At 48.9% G+C, this 17,433-nt stretch overlaps 1 protein-coding gene across 2 annotated transcripts in view; it reads right to left on the bottom strand.

Moving 5' to 3' along the window:
* Nucleotides 1-17,433, bottom strand: part of Ctdspl (CTD small phosphatase like) — a 127,918-nt gene that overhangs the window by 11,068 nt on the left and 99,417 nt on the right. For both annotated transcript variants that reach the window (XM_036193780.1, XM_036193781.1), the window contains exons 3-6: nt 16,105-16,137; nt 9,013-9,114; nt 5,693-5,749; nt 2,235-2,327 (exon numbers count right to left, since the gene is read on the bottom strand). In XM_036193780.1, coding sequence (XP_036049673.1) covers nt 2,235-2,327; nt 5,693-5,749; nt 9,013-9,114; nt 16,105-16,137 — 285 coding nt within the window. The remainder of the gene's footprint in view (nt 1-2,234; nt 2,328-5,692; nt 5,750-9,012; nt 9,115-16,104; nt 16,138-17,433) is intronic.

Here is a 17,433-nt window from a genome sequence, read left to right as displayed (position 1 = left end):
AAGTCCATTTCACTCCAAGGACACCCTGAGGGAGGTGGAGCCCAGAGCAGCTGCATCTCCTACTGACCACGCAGCTCAGAGCACTATTTGGGTGAAGCTGGCTAAGGGGAATGTGAGCGTCTACAAGGGTTAACTTGTATGGAGAATGATGTGTTCTCTTCATTGCTACCACCAGAGGCAACAATCATCCTTTAATTTTTTTTTTAAAGATTGATTTGTTTTTATTTTAATGTGCATGAGTGTTTTGCTTGCATAGATGCAGGGGCACCATGTGTGTGCAGTGTCCAGAGGCCAGGAAAAGGCACTGGATCCCCTGGAACTTCAGTTAGGGACAGTTGTAAGCTTTCATGTAGTGCTGGGAATTGAACCTGGGTCCTTTGCGAGAGCTATCTCTCCAGTCCTGTCAATCATCTTTTAGGGAAGTGTGTGGGGGCTCCAGGCTTGCAAGATCAGGATGAGGCCTACAGGCACCCCATAAGCAGGGGCTCACCTCTTCTCTTCTGTATCCTCGGTGCCCTACCACACGTGAAGGGAGACTGAATGAAAGGGTATTACGATAGAAGAGCAGACACCACGGAATCTGGGAGTCAGTGGGTGGCACCTGTAGGCCCTGGCAGGAGGCAGGGAAACACACTATATAAATGCTGCCGGCTGAGTGCTGAGCTAAACTTATCCCCAAGAGCTAGACCACTGACCACCCATCAGTTCAACTCGGCCACTGGGGTTGAAAAGGCTACAAGGCTGTACTGGGAGCTGGGTTTGGCTCTGCAGGGCAAGAATAACACTGAAGCAGGGCTAGAGAAACAGATGGTAGTGCAGGAGAGCGCAGCCCAGGAAGAGCAGCCCGAACAGGGATGTTTAGGAGAACACTGGGGACAATGCCAAGGAAGAGTGTTTTTCAATCTCGGCAAGGAAAACAAGCCTCAGTCCAGCGCGCTGGTGCAATCCTCAAGCTTGCTATTTGGCTGGTTATTACTCAGGTTCTTTAGCATCCCGGAGCAGCACCAGAAGCACTACTGAGGCTGCTCACACAATTAGTCTTGGTGCCACTGGGGAAGAGTATTTCCTTGAGGCTGTGCTCTGTCTTGTACAAGAGAACAAAGCCCAGGTGCAGGATCTCTCCTTAGCAGCTCACGTTGAGGCCAGCTGATGAGGCTGGCGGAGTGCTGTATAGGTGTCCCTTGCCTTGGTCAGCACAGGCAGTGGAGTAGTGTGGAGAACCTGGAGTCCAAGGTTCAATATGTAGAGGAATGAGGGTGCTGTTGAGGCAGGCCATGAAGGAGGAAGCTGCTGGTGGCCCTGGAGGAGTTCTACACACAAAGGGTTAACCTGCACACCACAGAGCCCATCTTTGGGGGTACTCAGAGTTTCCGAGGTGCTCATGGAGACATTGGTGGTGGTACCAAGTGGACTGCATGACTATGAGGATCACGGTGGGCAGATCTGGGAGGGAAGCTGGCCTGTTCTGTCTGCCCTCAGTACAGTGTGGTACCTATGAGCCCCGTTTGGGTGATATTGCCACCACCAATACTTACGATACTATACAATGAACATCAGGAATGCTCACCCTGTGACAGTGCCCAGAAGATGGTGAGGGCTCAGCGAACGTCTGCCTAAGGATTCGGGAGCTGTGCTGAGCCATTCACGTGGGCCATTTCATTTAATCCACTCCATCAAGCAGATGGAATTAGCTCCAATTAGACCAGAGGAAACCGAGGTGCCAGAAGTAAAGGGACTTACCAGAAACCACACAGTTCCCCAAGCCAGTCAGAACTTCCATCAGCCTGTGCCGGTAAATGACACTTCATACCTGTCTCTATTTGTTCCTCCCCAAAACCTGTGGCCACTAAACCCAAGGACACAGAGGCCTCTAACATCTGGCTCCTGGTCAACAGAAGAGGGATGCTCCAGCATGCCCGTGCTGTGCAGCCATCCTTCCATAGTCACAATGGACAGGTCTCACGATTTCATCTGTGAATAACTGGTTTCAGGTGGCTGCATACAGCAACTTCATGGAGCATTTGTTCTAAATGCTCCCTGTCACCATGGTAACCAGAAGCCTTTCAGCCTGGCAGTGTGCACATGGCCTGCATCCATCCCATCTGGGGTGGGAACCTGTCACCGTAAAAATAGCTTCCTCCACCTCAACAAAAGGCTCTTGGCAGCTTGGGGGGTGGTGGAGGGTGGAGGGTTGGGACTCCGGCTGGGAGTCTGCAGCAGTGAGCAGGACGCACCTTGGCCAAACTGGCGGTAAAAAGTACACACTCAAAGAGCTGCCCCATCCTCTGGAGGAACTCGTCCACATGTGGGCGCTTCAGCACATACACCTGCAAGGGGAGGAGACAACAGGCTGTCAGTCACGCAGCAGCCAGAGCCGGCCTGGGCCTCCGAAGAGCTGTCGCAAGGGGCCCTCCTCCTGGTGCCAGGCCTATGCACGGTTTGATGAGGTTCAGACTGGAGAGCCGCTCCAGGTGTAGACAACCCTCACCAAGAGAAACGGAAGCTGTCAAGGGTCTTAGGGATCTTCAGAGCTAGCAAGTGGAGCACAGCTGTGCCATGTTCAGAAGCCCATTCACCCCATGTGGCTTTTGGTACCCACTGTGAGACAGTCCCTATGTGGACACAGACCACAGCCTAGGTGCTGTCCTTTTGCAAGTCTAGAACTGGCTGCTGCCTCCTACTCTGAACGTCCCCATTCCCCATCCCATGGGAAGGCCTGGGTTAGCGTGCTTGAAAACCTTCCACTCAACACCATGGAGGTTTCTCTGCTGATGTGGGAACACAGAAAGTCATTTAGAGTGGCAAGGGGTGTCTCTGTCACAGTTGGGCCCTGTGCACCCTTTCAGTCAGCCCAGAGAGGACTACAAAGCCGCGTGGCTCCGTCTAACACACAAGCTCCCGCTTCTGGAGGTTAAAAGAATCTGAGGGAACTGGGAGATGAGAGAGAAAGCAAAGCCAGGAAGAAGACGTAGGAAGAGAGAGGAACCAATGAAAACTTGAGGAAATTCCACGGACGTTAGCTACCTCTTTAAGATGCGACATATTTACTAGGCCACAGCACCGCACTGAGTGTAGCTTCAAGGCTGAACGGGTGCAGGCCTGCCCCTGCTGAGCTCACAGCCTTGAGCGGACACTTACAGAATTAGTGAACACAACAAAACTCACCACACGGGGCGGGGCACATTAGAGACAATTAATTCTCCTTTCCAGAGAAGGAAGTCACAGAGAGGAACGGCTGGCCTTGACCTTGCAGGATGAATAGGGGTTCACGTGCTAAGGAACAGAATCAAGCTTCCAAGGCTGAGCAAGGCATGGACGTGAGATCTGGACGCTGGATCCCATGTGTGGTGTTGGGCTAAAGTCTGCGTGTGCCCGGCCAATCAGAGGCGGTGAGAGCAGACTGGGAGGCTGTCCAGGGTGAAGGGGAAGAGTGAGGTGGCAGTAGGGGTATAGGCCTCTCACTGCAGACAGAGCGAGAGGCTGCAGAGCGGAGGGCACGAGGCTCTGCACCGCATGGAAGAGCACACTGCAGGGGATGAGAGTCCCAAGTGGAAACAACTGCTTTGCAGAATGCCAGAAAAACCCGCTTTGCAGGTCGTTGACCTGGTAGGAAACTGAAGGAGTGCGTCTGTGTCCTGGTTCTGTGGCTGAGGGTGGAGGGAGGGGCCAGGGGACGGGTACTAGCCTGGGTACCAATAGGACCCTGATGAGCTGGGGTGATGGGCTAGGGCCGAGGATAGAGCCATGGCGGTAATACTCCCTGGTGCTGGTGCCAGTGACTGGGTGTGGCCTCCAGTCCTGTGTCCCTGGGAGGACTGCTCGGACAGCAAGCTTGGCTACATGCAAAGGGCTGGAGACTGACAGGGAACTCTGACGTTGGCGCCTTTGGCAGAAAGGAGGGTCCTGGGCCCGGATGCCGGCGTCCAGGCCCGCGTCCCCGTGCAAGTAACCAAGAATAGGCCCCTTGGGACCTGCACAGCCTATCCTGGATTACTTGAACGAGGCCACGGCCTTCGCCAGGGCCTCGGTCCTCTTGCTTTGCACCTGTGGTTTCCTCCCCTTACGAGTTTCTGATTCCAGCCCTGGGGGCCCCGGGTGTCTACTGCCAAAGAGAAGGGGCCGGGGGAGCTGCGCATGCTCGCGGTCACGTGGTATGGAGGATTCCGCCCGCCATGCCACTGGACAGCCCTCCTGTGCCTCATCTCAAGATCTCCGCAACTCCAGCCACAGTACTCAGCTGTACAAGTCCGAGCTGCTTGTTGGGTGCCAGGTAAGTCAGTGGATGCTTTGCGAATGTTAAATGCCCAGGTGCCTGCAGTTTTCGCTTTACAATGGCTTTTAAAAACCATGAGACGTGGAAACACCGCCCTTCCTAGGTCCAGCTTCCTGCAAGGCTAGGTGGGGTTGCGGGGAGCTGTGTTTAGGGAAAAGAGCCCTGGCTTGGGAGTCAGGATTCTCATTTTGATACTTTTCATATACACACTTGAGCCAACCCTTTCCCTAAGTAAGTCTCAGTTTCCCCATGCGGGCAATGAGCTGATGTCACAGGCCTGGGAACTCATCATTCAAGAGTCAGGGAGCAGGGCTGGAGGGATGGCTCAGTGGTTAAGAGCACTGGCTGCTCTTCCAGGTCTTGAGTTCAATTCTCAGCAACCACATGATTCACAACCATCTGTAATGAGATCTCGTGCCCTCTTCTGGTGTGCAGGCATACATAATAAGTAAATAAATCATAAAGAAAAATTTGCTTCTAGTCTTCAGAATGCATTAAAAGCCAGGGAGCCTTATTGATATCTTTAAGAAATGACATCCTGTGTGGCCCAGGAACTAGATGTTCCTTCCTGGGATATGAGGGCAGATACTCTCCCGTTAAGGCTTTGACGTCAACAGGGGAGATGATCCCATCATGCCTGAGGGAAATCTGACAAAAGCCACCTCAACTTTAACCTCCAAGGCTACTTTTTCTACTATGCTTCTATTGCATTCGCAAACGAAGCCGTTTCCAGAAGAGTTTGCTCATACAAAGAAAAAATAACAAAACCCAAACCAAAGAAGATTCATTCCAGCTGACTGTGCCGTCCTCACTCACAGCAGCCTGCTGATCTTAACACACCCTTCTTCCTTTGCATTGGGGTGCCAGTGGAGAAAACCACATGGGACAAGATCAGTCTGGGGCCATTGTCATCAAAGTGGACACCTCTTCCCAAGAGTGTCCCATCCTATTGCATGGAAGAGTAGCCCAGAGCAATCATATGATGACATCAACCAGAGGGCGAGCCTATGGTGGTGGTGGGGGGGAGGGGGCAGTATAGAAAATCCCAAAAGTCTAAATCACAGGTAACATTTATGAGCAGAAAATCTCCCTCACAAACCTGGAGTAGAACAAATGTGTGTGAGGTAGAAATTCATTCACCGTACGCATTTAATTACTTTTGGTTTTCTGAGATAAAGTTTCTCTGTGTAGTTCTGGCTATCCTGGAACTCGCTCTGTAGACCAGGCTGGCCTTGAATTCAAAAGACCCACTTGCCTCTGCCTCCACTCTGAGCTCACTGTATTTATTATACAAAGTTTGTTTCCTGTGGCTGGAATAAAATTACCACTGAGATGAGAATTTAGAAATGACATTCGCAGGGAATGTGGTTACGAGAAGAAAATGCTCACCAAAACTCCAGGTTAGCTTCTGTTTCTTACCTGGTGTATAGTTCCATCGATTTCAACCGGAACAATGAAATCAGCATTACTAATGGGCTAGAGAGAAAAGAAACTGTGATTAATACATCTGCAAGGGAAAAGAAATTTGGAAATTTTAGCAAGAAAAAAGCTTGCCTGGACCAATATTTTGATAACTGGGGGAAACAGTTCAGGAGGGTGTTGGCACATGCCTTGGGTCCTTGAAATAACACAAGCAGGAAGGCACATTTCTTTCTGAGTGTTGTGGCGTTTCAGCATCCTGGTCCAACCTCTTGGTTACTTGCCTGCCTCAACTACAAAGGGTAGTCCAGCCTGGCAAGAGAATGAGGCTCCTCAGAGACTCCAGCCCTTGCCCTGGGGCCCAGACATACTGAGGGGAACCACTGATGGCCACCAGGGGGCAGAGATGAAAGCCTGCTAGCCAGTGTCATTACCACTGGAAAAGCAATTTTTCCTTGGACCCACAGTGTGGGCAGCTTGGCAGGGAACGCTCAGAGCACTCACCCACAGCAGGCGGAAAGCCAGACACCACAGGCCAGGACCCTGGGTGGACTTTCCCTCTGGACTTAGTGTCTGCTCTCTTCAAACTGCTATGGTGGTAGGTCTGATGGGTCCCCATGGCTCCATCAGCAGCCTCAGGCCCTGCCTGGTGGCCTGGCCTGGCTTCTTGCTCTGGGATTGGAAGGCAGCCAGTCTCTCAACTGCTCTGTTCTAAGAAACACAAAACCCAGCTAACCCACAACTCCACAGGCATTTAACGTAACTGTTGGATAGTATTAGACACATTTGAAAAATGAAATGTGACTTTAGTAGTTATCATATCTCAATGACAGACTCATACACAGTTCTAAACAGAATCCCACAAATTAGAAAAATTAAGGAACAGGTCCAAAAGAACCAGCAGTCTGAAGATCCTAGGGGCAAGAGACTCAGAGGAAGACAGAGGTGCATGGCGGCCACTGGGTAGAGGATGTGTGGAACCTGTGCTGTAAACTGGGTCTGCTTTTAAGTTTATTGGTGCACCACACACTCTTCCTTGACATAAAATGAAGAATATGGAGTGTGCTAGACCATAACCCCATCACTATGTGGAATGTGCTAGACCATCAGCCCATCACTATTTGGAGTATGCTAGACCTTCGTCCCACTAAGCGCTTGCGTAGATGTGGGGGTGCTGCTGGGGTTTAAGACCATAGTTTATCTATTTCCAGGGTAGATAGGCAAGGGATGAACTCAAAATTTCATAATTTTACCACTGAAATATCAAGTTATGAAAAACAGAAAAACGACCAGAAGAAGAAACTGTCACAGGCTTTGGATTATGAAATCACACTGTGCATGGTGAAGTAAGAGGAGAATCAGCCCTAGCTGCCAAGCGTGGCCCCTAAGCTCTCACGTGCTGGGGCGATACAGGTCATGCTGAAACCAGTGCCTCCCATATGGAGTTCGTGAGCACCTGTGAACAGAGCACCCACTTTCCCAAGACTCTGGAATGCCCAGAACATTAGTAACCATATTCCAGCTTGGAAAAGGAGCCTAGTCTGAGCCTGTGAGATGGTGCGGCAGGGAGACATGGCTTGGTGCTGCATAGGCCTGATGATAGGAATTTGATCCCAGAACCCACAGTGTAAGGACCTGACCCCTAAAAGTGGTTCTCTCTCTCTCTCTCTCTCTCTCTCTCTCTCTCTCTCTCTCTCTCTCTCTCTCACACACACACACACACACACACACACACACACACACACACACTCGACACAAAAACAGATAAGAAATGAGGAAATCCTGTTTACAGCTTGTGACTGCGGTGCCCTCTGAGCAGGGTCCGGAGACACCGGGGCTGCCAGGGCCTCGGTAATCTTGGGCAATGTTTCCAGAGCTCCTTGGGAGGAAGCTCTCTATGCTATGACAGCAGCTGGCCCCCACTCCGAAGGGGTTGAAGTCCTGAGCTGCCTGCTTCACAGAAAGGGAAATGTTGCAATGCCATTTAGAGCTGAGCTTGGATACATAAGTCCAGTGTGGCCCTAGGACTAACCCTGGAAGAGCCCGGCCCTTGGAATGCTGGGTAATGAGGTGTGCCTATAAGCCTCAGCAGCTAGAATGAGGCTCTTTTCACGGCTAGGTCACCCACTTTCCAAAGCCTTTAGAGACAGCCTCCTGGCCTTGTCCTCCTTGTTCAGTGAGAAGGCACAGTGTATGATGTTGTTTCCAGCAGGAAGGTGCGAGGTAAAGCTGATGGTTCCTCCTGCCTGATGGCCTGCCAGGAACGACAGGGGCTCAGGTGAGACACCTAGCCCACATGTGTGTGTGTGTGTGTGTGTGTGTGTGTGTGTGTGTGTGTGCGTGCGTGCGCGCGCGCGCATCCCAGGGCAGGGGGGAATGAGGAATGTGGTGACACTGGGCAGGGTAGAGCAGTTTCACCGACAGGAATGGTCCATGGAGACCAGCATCAGGCTCTTAGAAACACCCACTGATCTCCCCAGCACACCAATCACATGTTCCAAATGTTATCGGCAGTCGCCTCTTTGACACACTTTCTTTTTCTTCGAGGAGGGGTGAATTAACTCACTGTCTTAATCATGTAGCCACCGCTGCTCCAGTGTAGAGGCCCTCTGTTTTTAACTGTTTCTGGTGCTGACATGGAGTGGGGAAAGTGGCCAGGAAGCCTCTGACATTCACTTAGAGGTAGCTTAGCTGCAGCTAGTCTCCCGCTGAGAGGGCTGTGAAGGTGGTACTCAGCCATGATGGGCACAAGAAACCTCAGCACGAAAATGGTCAGGATGAATGGCCCAGCCCTTTTGGATAAGGCTTCCTGAGAGTTCATTCAAAAATGAATTTGGGAACATCACCAGAACAGCAGAGCACCTGACTGCTTTCAGCAATGTCCTACCCCATGTCCCACCCCATAAAACACAAGCACTCCAGTTACCTCGAAAACATCACATCCTTGGCACTGACTGCCCGTACCACCTGAACCTAAAGGCATGTCTACAGGGCTTAGAGCAGGGCAGCCCAGAGCTCACGGGCAGCCCAGGAACTCCTTCCCCAAACCACTGTGGACATACTCAACTCCCATAGCTCCTGTGCACTAGGGCTCAAGGGGTTGGTTCAGCCCAAACCCCGAGTTCCTGGGATTTCTTCATGAGAAGTGAAGTCTCTCTCTCTCTCTCTCTCTCTCTCTCTCTCTCTCTCTCTCTCTCTCTCTCTCTCACACACACACACACACACACACACACACACACACACACACAGCTCTCATCTTTTCTCATGGTGGTCATGACGTTACAAAGACCCTCCATGGCAATCCTGAATGTGGAATTTACCTTAAATGAACTGTGCACCAGGGTTTCATCCAGATCAATGACCACACACTTCTTCCCGTAGTCGAGGACCGTCACCTCCGGGAGGAGGTAATTAGATGCTGGCTAAAGGAAGGAGAAAAAAAAAAAATCAATGTTATAAACTCAGTGTAAGAGTCTGACTCCCCCTCCCCATCTGCCAAAGCAGAGACTACACTAATGAGGGTGTAAATGAAAGCAACATTTAAAGGCCCGGTCAAGCCTATCATGTCCCGTTACTAAAAGCAGTAACGACAAGGATTCTGCATCGGAGAGTCTGCTCCACTGAAACTGTCCTTCTGTGATGGACTGAAGTGAGGGCCTGGGCTCTGCATCAAGCTTGGGGTTCAATATCACCTCAGACACTTTTTGTTAGTAGTTGAGATGATTATACCTCCATGTAAAATAGATGTTTATCAGCTGTACCAACAGCAATCCACCCAACATTCTTCCTGGCATGCACAGGGTGGCCATAATTATTATTGAAATGGATTACATAAGAATGAATGTTTACATGTAGTAACTATTCTGACTTCACAGGCCTATTTAATGGAGTCTTATTTTCCCTAAAATTTACTGTAACATGTCAGGAAACTTTGGAGCTATGTTAGACTCGTGGAGTTTTTATTATATGTATGCATGTGTGCCTGCTTGTCTATATGTGCACTTTGTGCATGCAGTGCCTGTAGAGGCCAGAAGAGGGCGTCAGATCCCTGGAACTGCAGTTACAGGTGGTGGTTGTGAACCACCATGTGGGTGCTGGAAGCAGAACCCAGGTCCTCTGCAAGGGCCACACAAAGTCTTAATTGCTGAGCAGTTTCTTCAGCCCTAGGCCTGGCATTCTTAAACACTTGAAAAGAGATGTTGCAGACCTGCCAACAACTTGTCCTTCAAGTATTAAAACTGAAACTGGTGGGCACAGCTCCTGCACTGCTGTGGTGTGAAACCGATGGCTGAGGCATCTGTACCTCCTATCTCAAGTTAGACTTTAATCCATGTGCTGTGTTAACTCAAAAAAATCTGTCCTCATAGCAGCTGACTCCTCTCTTGTGATGGGGTCATAAGGAGTTAATAATACACGGCTTCATAATTTCAGCCAGCCTGCTCTGTTCTGAGTATTAACTTCTTTGGGCCTTGCCTCATTCCAGAGATAATGCGAAGTATTTTAATTGACTGTGGTATGTTCAGTGGCTAATGTTAACTAGTTAACCTCCCCCCCCCCAACTGTTTAATATTTGATGCAAAACAAAACATAATTAAATATCTAGACTCAGCCACGGAAGAATGAGCAGTAGAGCTTTTCAAGCAAGACAAGCAGGCCTGAAATCAGAAATATTTTCTTTAAAGTGGCTGGTTCCTTTCACTTTTGAACATTCGCTGATGGAAAAAATAATAATTCTGAAGCTAGGCTGGATGGTGCGTACCTGTGGTCATAGGAGGGCTACTCAGGGGGCCAAGGCAGGAGGATAAACGAGACTTGTCGAGGCTACAGAGTGAGCTCAGGGGCTTGTTTGGCCAACTTAGTGAGGCCCTGGCTCAAAAAGTTGGGCTGGGGATCTTGCTCAGTGGTAGAACGCTGACATGTGTGATCTGACTCAGTGGTAGGATGCTGGCATGTGTGATCTGACTCAGTGGTAGGATGCTGGCATGTGTGATCTGACTCAGTGGTAGAACGCTGGCATGTGTGATCTGGCTCAGTGGTAGAACGCTGGCATGTGTGAGCTAGTTCCAGGGCTGAAAATGAAATTAAAATGGAACTTTAGCTAGCCCAACAGTGAATGTAAACCACAGGGCAGGCTATCTAAAGAGGCAGGTACCACGATACACAGCACAGGGGCTGAGCAAAGAGGTGACATGTGGGGCCAGAAGCAGTCCGGACGCCAGGGCACTCTCTGCACCGATGTCCTTTTCTAAACACAGAGAAGAAAAAAAATCCCAGAGGTCTAACTTCCACCGCTCTAACGAAAGCTGGCTTCCAGTCCTCCATGGCCTCCTGGCATCAGCAAGGAAGGTCGGACATGCCCTGGCCGCTGACATGAAATTCAGGGACTGAGAGGGACTGTTTCCTTCACTATAAACGACAGCAGGTTATAAAAAAAAAAAAAAAAAAAAAAAAAAAAAAAAAAAAAAAAAAAAAAAAAAAAAAAAAAAAAAAGATAACTAAACTCACAAGAGGTTTTGTACAAAAACATGTTTAAAAAGGCAGGGTTGAACATAACCAAGATAAGGGAATTCTTTCTTTGGGCCACAGCAGAAGGTATGCATATGACCATGGTAAACTTTGTTTGGATTTTATCACACAGTTATGTGAAAGTCACTCATAGTCTCCCTGTGAAGAATAGGACAGGTAAGAACTTCTCCCTTCCTGTCTCCCCTCCCCCAGGGGTAGCCTGCTCCCCTCCAGTCCTTTGTTTTATGCACTACTAAAGCAACGTTTATAACTTAAGTCACTGAAATTGCTGGCCTGGAAAACAAGGCTCTAGCAATTCTCACAGATCTGAAAACATCAAAGACTTGCCAAAAGCGGCTCCATGACTTTCCAAGACTACAGATTACCTTCTCAGCATATGTATCCACACTTTACCAGCATTCTCTGAGTTAACAGTAATTAAAAATCAGATCTCCTTGACCAAATGATGCAGGCGAGATCAGGTGGGGTGAGACTTCCGTAAGCAAGCCATGATTTTACGGAGAGAAAGGCCAGGCTGCAGGAAGATGGAGGGAGGGAGGGAGGGCCCCATCAATCCCTAGCCCTTCACACAGCTTCCCTGGGAGCCTCCTTTGGAGGAATGCAAATTCCTCAGTCCACTGCTAAGACCTCTGGACAGCTGTGCTCTTAGCAATCCCAGGACACTGTAAAGCTGCCACAGTGCTTTGTGACTTAGCTTGAATCATTCACTCAAAGATTTAACCAAATCTTTGAGGTCATCATAAGGCTTAAGAACAGGAAAAATAGCCATTGCATATTTACTGCAGAACTGTAAATTGACCTGGGCAGCTCCATGCTAGGTAAGCACTCTAGCCCTGAGCCAAATACACCCTCTTTTTACTTTGAAAATATGAGGCAAGGTCTTACTAAGGTACCCAGGCTGGCCTTGAACTTACTCTACCTCAGCCTCCTGAATAGCAGGACTTAGAAGCCTGTACTATCAGGCTAGTCATTAAAAACAAATCTTTTAATTATTATTACTGTGTGTGGGTATCTGGATGCCATGCATGTGTGTGCAAACCAGAGGGCAACTCTGGAGTCTGTCGTCTTCTACCTGTATGTGGGTTCTAGGGGTGATCTCGGGTTGCCAGGCTCACTTGGCAAGCACCTTTTCCTACAAAGTCGTCTTGCTGGCCATCTGGTCTGGAACTCTCAACCCTCCTGGGGGTGGGATTACAAGCATGGGCCACTGAGTATGATAAGAATGGCCTTTTCTATACAAAGTCACACAAATGCACTATGGGATTTGCGGGGTGGGGCAGAAACACGGAAGTGGGGGAGGAAGAAGGCACCGTGGTTTGCCATCTGAAATCTGGGAATGAGATTCCAGTTTTATCAAAAAGCTTCTGGCAGATAACACAGACTGACTGTGAAGTCAATTCCAACTCCCCTTTCACTTTCACGTTCAGCTACACTGCCAGGGCTCCGTGGACACGTAACTTCAGCATGTCCAGCTACACTGCCAGGGCTCTGTGTGCACATTAGTGAGACATGTAACTTCAGCAAGGGTGTGGAGTCACAGACCCTGTGGCATCTTTCAGTGAGGATGCCATCTTCACAAGCTTGTCTCAAGTCATGACCACTCAATGTATGTGAACTTCCCATCCCTACATGTCTTCCTTCCCTTCAACATCAGGCTGTCACTAAACTGCCACAAAACTTCCCAGTGGTACACAAAAGCTACTAACTGAAACTTTCAACAGTCCATGTTAACATGTCATTCTAGTGGTGTGTCAAAGATGATGACTCCATAAAGGTTCAGGGCAGTAGAGCAGCCATGGAGTACCATACCATACTTTCTAAATGGATGAAGAACATCAAAACCTCAGAGAAGAACATGGGTCATGTTACAGAGTGGATGGATGTCCCTAAGCACAGAATCAGGAGTCATAAAACAGCAGATGAATATATTTACCTATAGAAGAATAAAATTTGTGGCCAAAATGATTATAAACAAGGTCAAAAGGGACATTATAGTTTTTTAACATTAAAACCTTAGGGAAAAAAACCCATTTAGTGTGTGTGTGTGTGTGTGTGTGAATATATGGAGGTCACAGGACAACTGTGGGGGATGGTTATCTCTTTCTGCCACGTGGGTCCCAGGGAATCAGACTCAGCCTTGCAATACGCACCTTTACCCACTGAGCTCTCTTTCTTAGGCCCAACCACCACTTCCTAAACATTTAAGAAAGATAATTCAATATAAAACCCAGATGGGTAGGATGGAAGCAAGGTGTGTGGCCAATGAGAAACTGTTCATATTCGCTGGTCAACAGATGCCAGTCAAAGCAATTACTCAATAGCATTCTCTGCTTTTGGATTAGCAAAGGTTAAAAGCCTTTGAGAAGCATTTTCAGAAAGGGAATGGGGTCATCTCATAGTCATCAGTTTTTGGAGGGCAATTTGGCTCTGCTAACTAACAATGTCAACAGGCTGTTGGACCTAGTGTTTTCAGTTAGGACCCGACTGTAGAGGTCCATGTACACACAGATATTCCTGTAACAAATGCTTGTTGACGTATGCTAACGGCAGCCATGTGAATGCAGTCAGTGACAGGCAAAACAGTGAGGTAGGTGTACATATGTTGACTGCAAAAAGATGTTCAAGGCGCTCCCGGCTAGCAGCAGATCGCTTGCAGAATGGTAGGAGCGACACAGTCTCAGTGTACAAACATGTTTGTTTGGAAGCTTTCTGAGAGGGGCGGAGCAAACATTAATGACAGTTATGGGAGATCGTGGGAACTGCTGGGAGGATTTTTTCTCTTATGTTAATTTTTCATCATTTAAAATTTAACTACTGGCTTGAATTATTGTTTAATAAGAAGTTCAACGTATAAAACTCTTGCACATGGGAAAAGACCAGCAGGTGAATGAGAGAAGCAGGGGTGAGTCCTGTAGCAGAGACGGGGGACTGTGCACCAGCAGTTGCCCTGGGCACCTGTGGCCTCAGATGGCCTTCCTCTTTCCTGGAGAAAGCCTTCAGGAGGCCAGGGGACCTAGTCTGGAAGCACAGCACCTGCTGAGGTATGTAGTCCTTTGATGCAGCACCCCTAGTTTCAGTCACTCTCAGTACTACCCAGAACCCCCTCTGCTCCAGAAAGAACAGGGTCTGTCTACCTAAGTGACCAGGGGCCTTGGGGAATCAGTACAGATTTTACCAGGGATGCCAGGACTTAAGACTCAGGACTGAGCTGAGCCCAGATGACCTTGCTCTCAGTCCTGCATGCTGAGCAGGCAGTGGAGGTGCCCGATGGTAGAACTGTTCTCCTTCATGTCATCATTTAAAGATGCAAATCGGGGCTAGGGGTGTAGCTCAGTGGTAGAGTCTTGTTTAATAGGCACACGGTAATTCCCAGTACTGGGAGGGGGCCGGGAGGAGCACCAAAACAAGACACAAGTTACTTCAGCCAGGTGCTGCCTTTTTGGAAGCCAGTCTCAAGAGTCACATGGCCTGACCCACCATCTGCTGTAGATGCAGGGCAGAGTCTGTAGTTTATTGATCTCATGTTAAGAAAAATTACACAAGGAACCTTCTCGTCCCTGTTTACTTTATGCTGGAATTGCGTACATGGTTGAGCCTAGTTTGTGGGAAAAGGGCCAGTGTCCTCAGCAGGGTTTGCATGGTCCACAGATGCTTTCATCTAGCACCTAGTTTTACAGTTGGCCATGAATTACCTCTTTGTAGAGTAGTGACATTAAATGGGAGGGGGCAATAGATGCTGCCACCCATTTACTACAGAAACTTGTGCAAGAAAGATGTAGGGAAAGACCTTTGTAGAGGTTAAAGGAAGCCCTGTGACTGAGCCTGCTGGGTGTCACCTGGAAACACTAACTCAGATGATGCCAGATCAATCTTTCCCCCAGTGAAGCCCGACCCCTAGGTGGTCAACGGAGACTGAAAGTCTTGAGAAAAATAAAATGATTGGCCTTTTTGGGCCAGTTGAAATGACACATGGCACCAAAAAGTCTTCTTGGGCAATCCAAAGTCACAAAACCCACTCTATTCAGTGTAGGACTGCTGTACTTCTTGGAGGCTCCAGGAAATATGTCAAAGTGCACACACAGATTGGAATCCCATAATTGGAATCAGATAATCCTTACAGACCAAAAGACCAATTCACAGACTGTTTAGGAACTGATTTCTTCCCTGAAGACATGGGGCTGAGCCTAGCTGTAAAGTTCCTTAGGGGAGTTGTTTGCTGCATGGTCTGAGGATGGAGAATGCTGCTGGCTGGCCAAGGGGGCATGGAGAAGAGCAAATGGTAGGCCCAGTGGAGGCCTGGGGACACAGGCACACTCAGCTCTGGAATTCAAGGTTTTCAAAGGGTAAGTGAGGTGGCCTGGCAGAGGCAGAGTCGCAGAGCAGCTGGCCTGAGGGGACTGAGGGGCAGGCTGGCTCCTGTGAGTTTAGTCTAAGCCCAGCCCAGAGCTGCAGCCAAGCAGCCCTGGAACAGCAACACTGCGCAGGTTCAATGAGCCAGACTCTGCCGTGAAGGAGCAAGTCTGGGCAATGTGTGTTATGTTCCAGATCAGAGGAGCTGGGCCAATACAGTATGGGGGTGGGGGGCTCAGGCCACCTCAGTTTACGGGAAAGCTCTTCTTGGGAGAAAGGAAATGGGGGCTGCAGGGAGCAAAGAGGTGAGCAGTGGGTGAACAATGCAGCTGTCTGCTTTCTCCCCTGGATAGCTGTGCTGTTCACAGCTCAGACTAGCTTTGTTTCTCTGCTTTTTTTTTTTTTTTTAATAGATGTTTATACCACATGATAAAACTCAACAGAAGCAAGAACATTGAAAAACCTTTCCCCTGAGTAGGCCCAAAGGCCTGAAGGATGTTATGCATGTTTTAATAGAACTGGATGAAGATACATACGCTTGGTACGGGAATGACCTGCCTCTGGTCACCCTGTGGAAAAAGAAAAGAAAATCATCGTCAGGATGGAAGAGAAAGAGATCACATTTTCAGAAGAAACTTCTGAGCTCTCTTGAGCACAAACAGCAATGGCCTTCCCACCCCTCCACCCTGGTGGCAGTCAGTGAGCCAAGGGACTTCTTGGAGGGAGCAGGCCCATGCTGCTTCCAGACTCCTCCCGGACTTGGAGGCAGAGCTCTCTATTTATTTAAACAGTGTGTGCCCTGCTCCCAGGAATCTGCCTCTACCTTAAAAACAAAACCAAACACTCATGTTTTGATCCCCACCCCTCTAATAACTGGCTTGTCTCTTGTTTTGAAGCAATTTCCCCCTAAAAGGACATCAGTATAACATGCAGGGAAAGGGAGGCAGGTTTATCAGATTACAAGGAATGCCTGAGCACACTCCAGGGCCTCCGTAGGCTAGAGGAGAGAATGGGAAAGAGGACAGGGCAAGGTACTAGAAGTGCCCTCCCAGGCTACCCACGAAGCTATCACCTTTAAGGGAAACAACACTGTATTCACTGAGGGTGTTAAGATTCATGCCCTAAGGAAGGGCCTCAACTAGCCTCAGCCCATAATACCAGCCATTGCAAACGCAAGAAAAAAAACGTTTTATTTATTTTTTTGTGTTTTTTTTTTCTTTTTCTTTTTCATATGCTAGGACATGGAGATATACTGCTTCATGTCTCCAAGTTTGAGGATTTGTGAAAAGATGTATCCATGGTTACCAAGGTGGTCATGGTCTCCTGTGAAGGCCAAACCTGATGGTAAAGGCAGGTGGCTGGCGCCTCCTGATAGCTCTGCTGAGACCAGCATGGTGACTTCCTGATCCTCTTTGGCCCCTAGACATCACCTCTGTGGGGGTAACGCAATTCCTCTTTTCTCTGAAATGACCCTGATGGCTCCTTGCTTTGCCAGGAGGCCTCCAAAAGGGACCATTCTCTATAATTCTAATCAGCCTCTATCACTTGGGCTCTCTCACACAATAGCACATGCTAATCAAATCCTGATGTCTAACAACTCCTGCAAGGAACTTCATTCCAGAAATATCTAAACAATACCATTCCCAGTGTCTGGACTCAGGAGCAGATGGCTGCTATCAGCGGGGGAGATTTTAACTGGAAGCTCGTAAGTGCTGGCCCCTTTTGAGATGGGATTTTGAGCCAGATGATGGTGAGGATGCCCTCTAACTGCCCACACAACAGCATCTCTGGCCTGCCTCACCAGGGTGCCTCCCAGAGCAGGGACAAGTCTCTAAGTACTACAAGTGCTCCTGGAAGTAAAGCCA

This window comes from Onychomys torridus, chromosome 7, assembly GCF_903995425.1.
Source record: "Onychomys torridus chromosome 7, mOncTor1.1, whole genome shotgun sequence".
NCBI lineage: Eukaryota > Metazoa > Chordata > Mammalia > Rodentia > Cricetidae > Onychomys > Onychomys torridus.
Note: the sequence above shows the minus strand (reverse complement) of the source record. Positions and strands in the feature narration are given on the sequence as shown.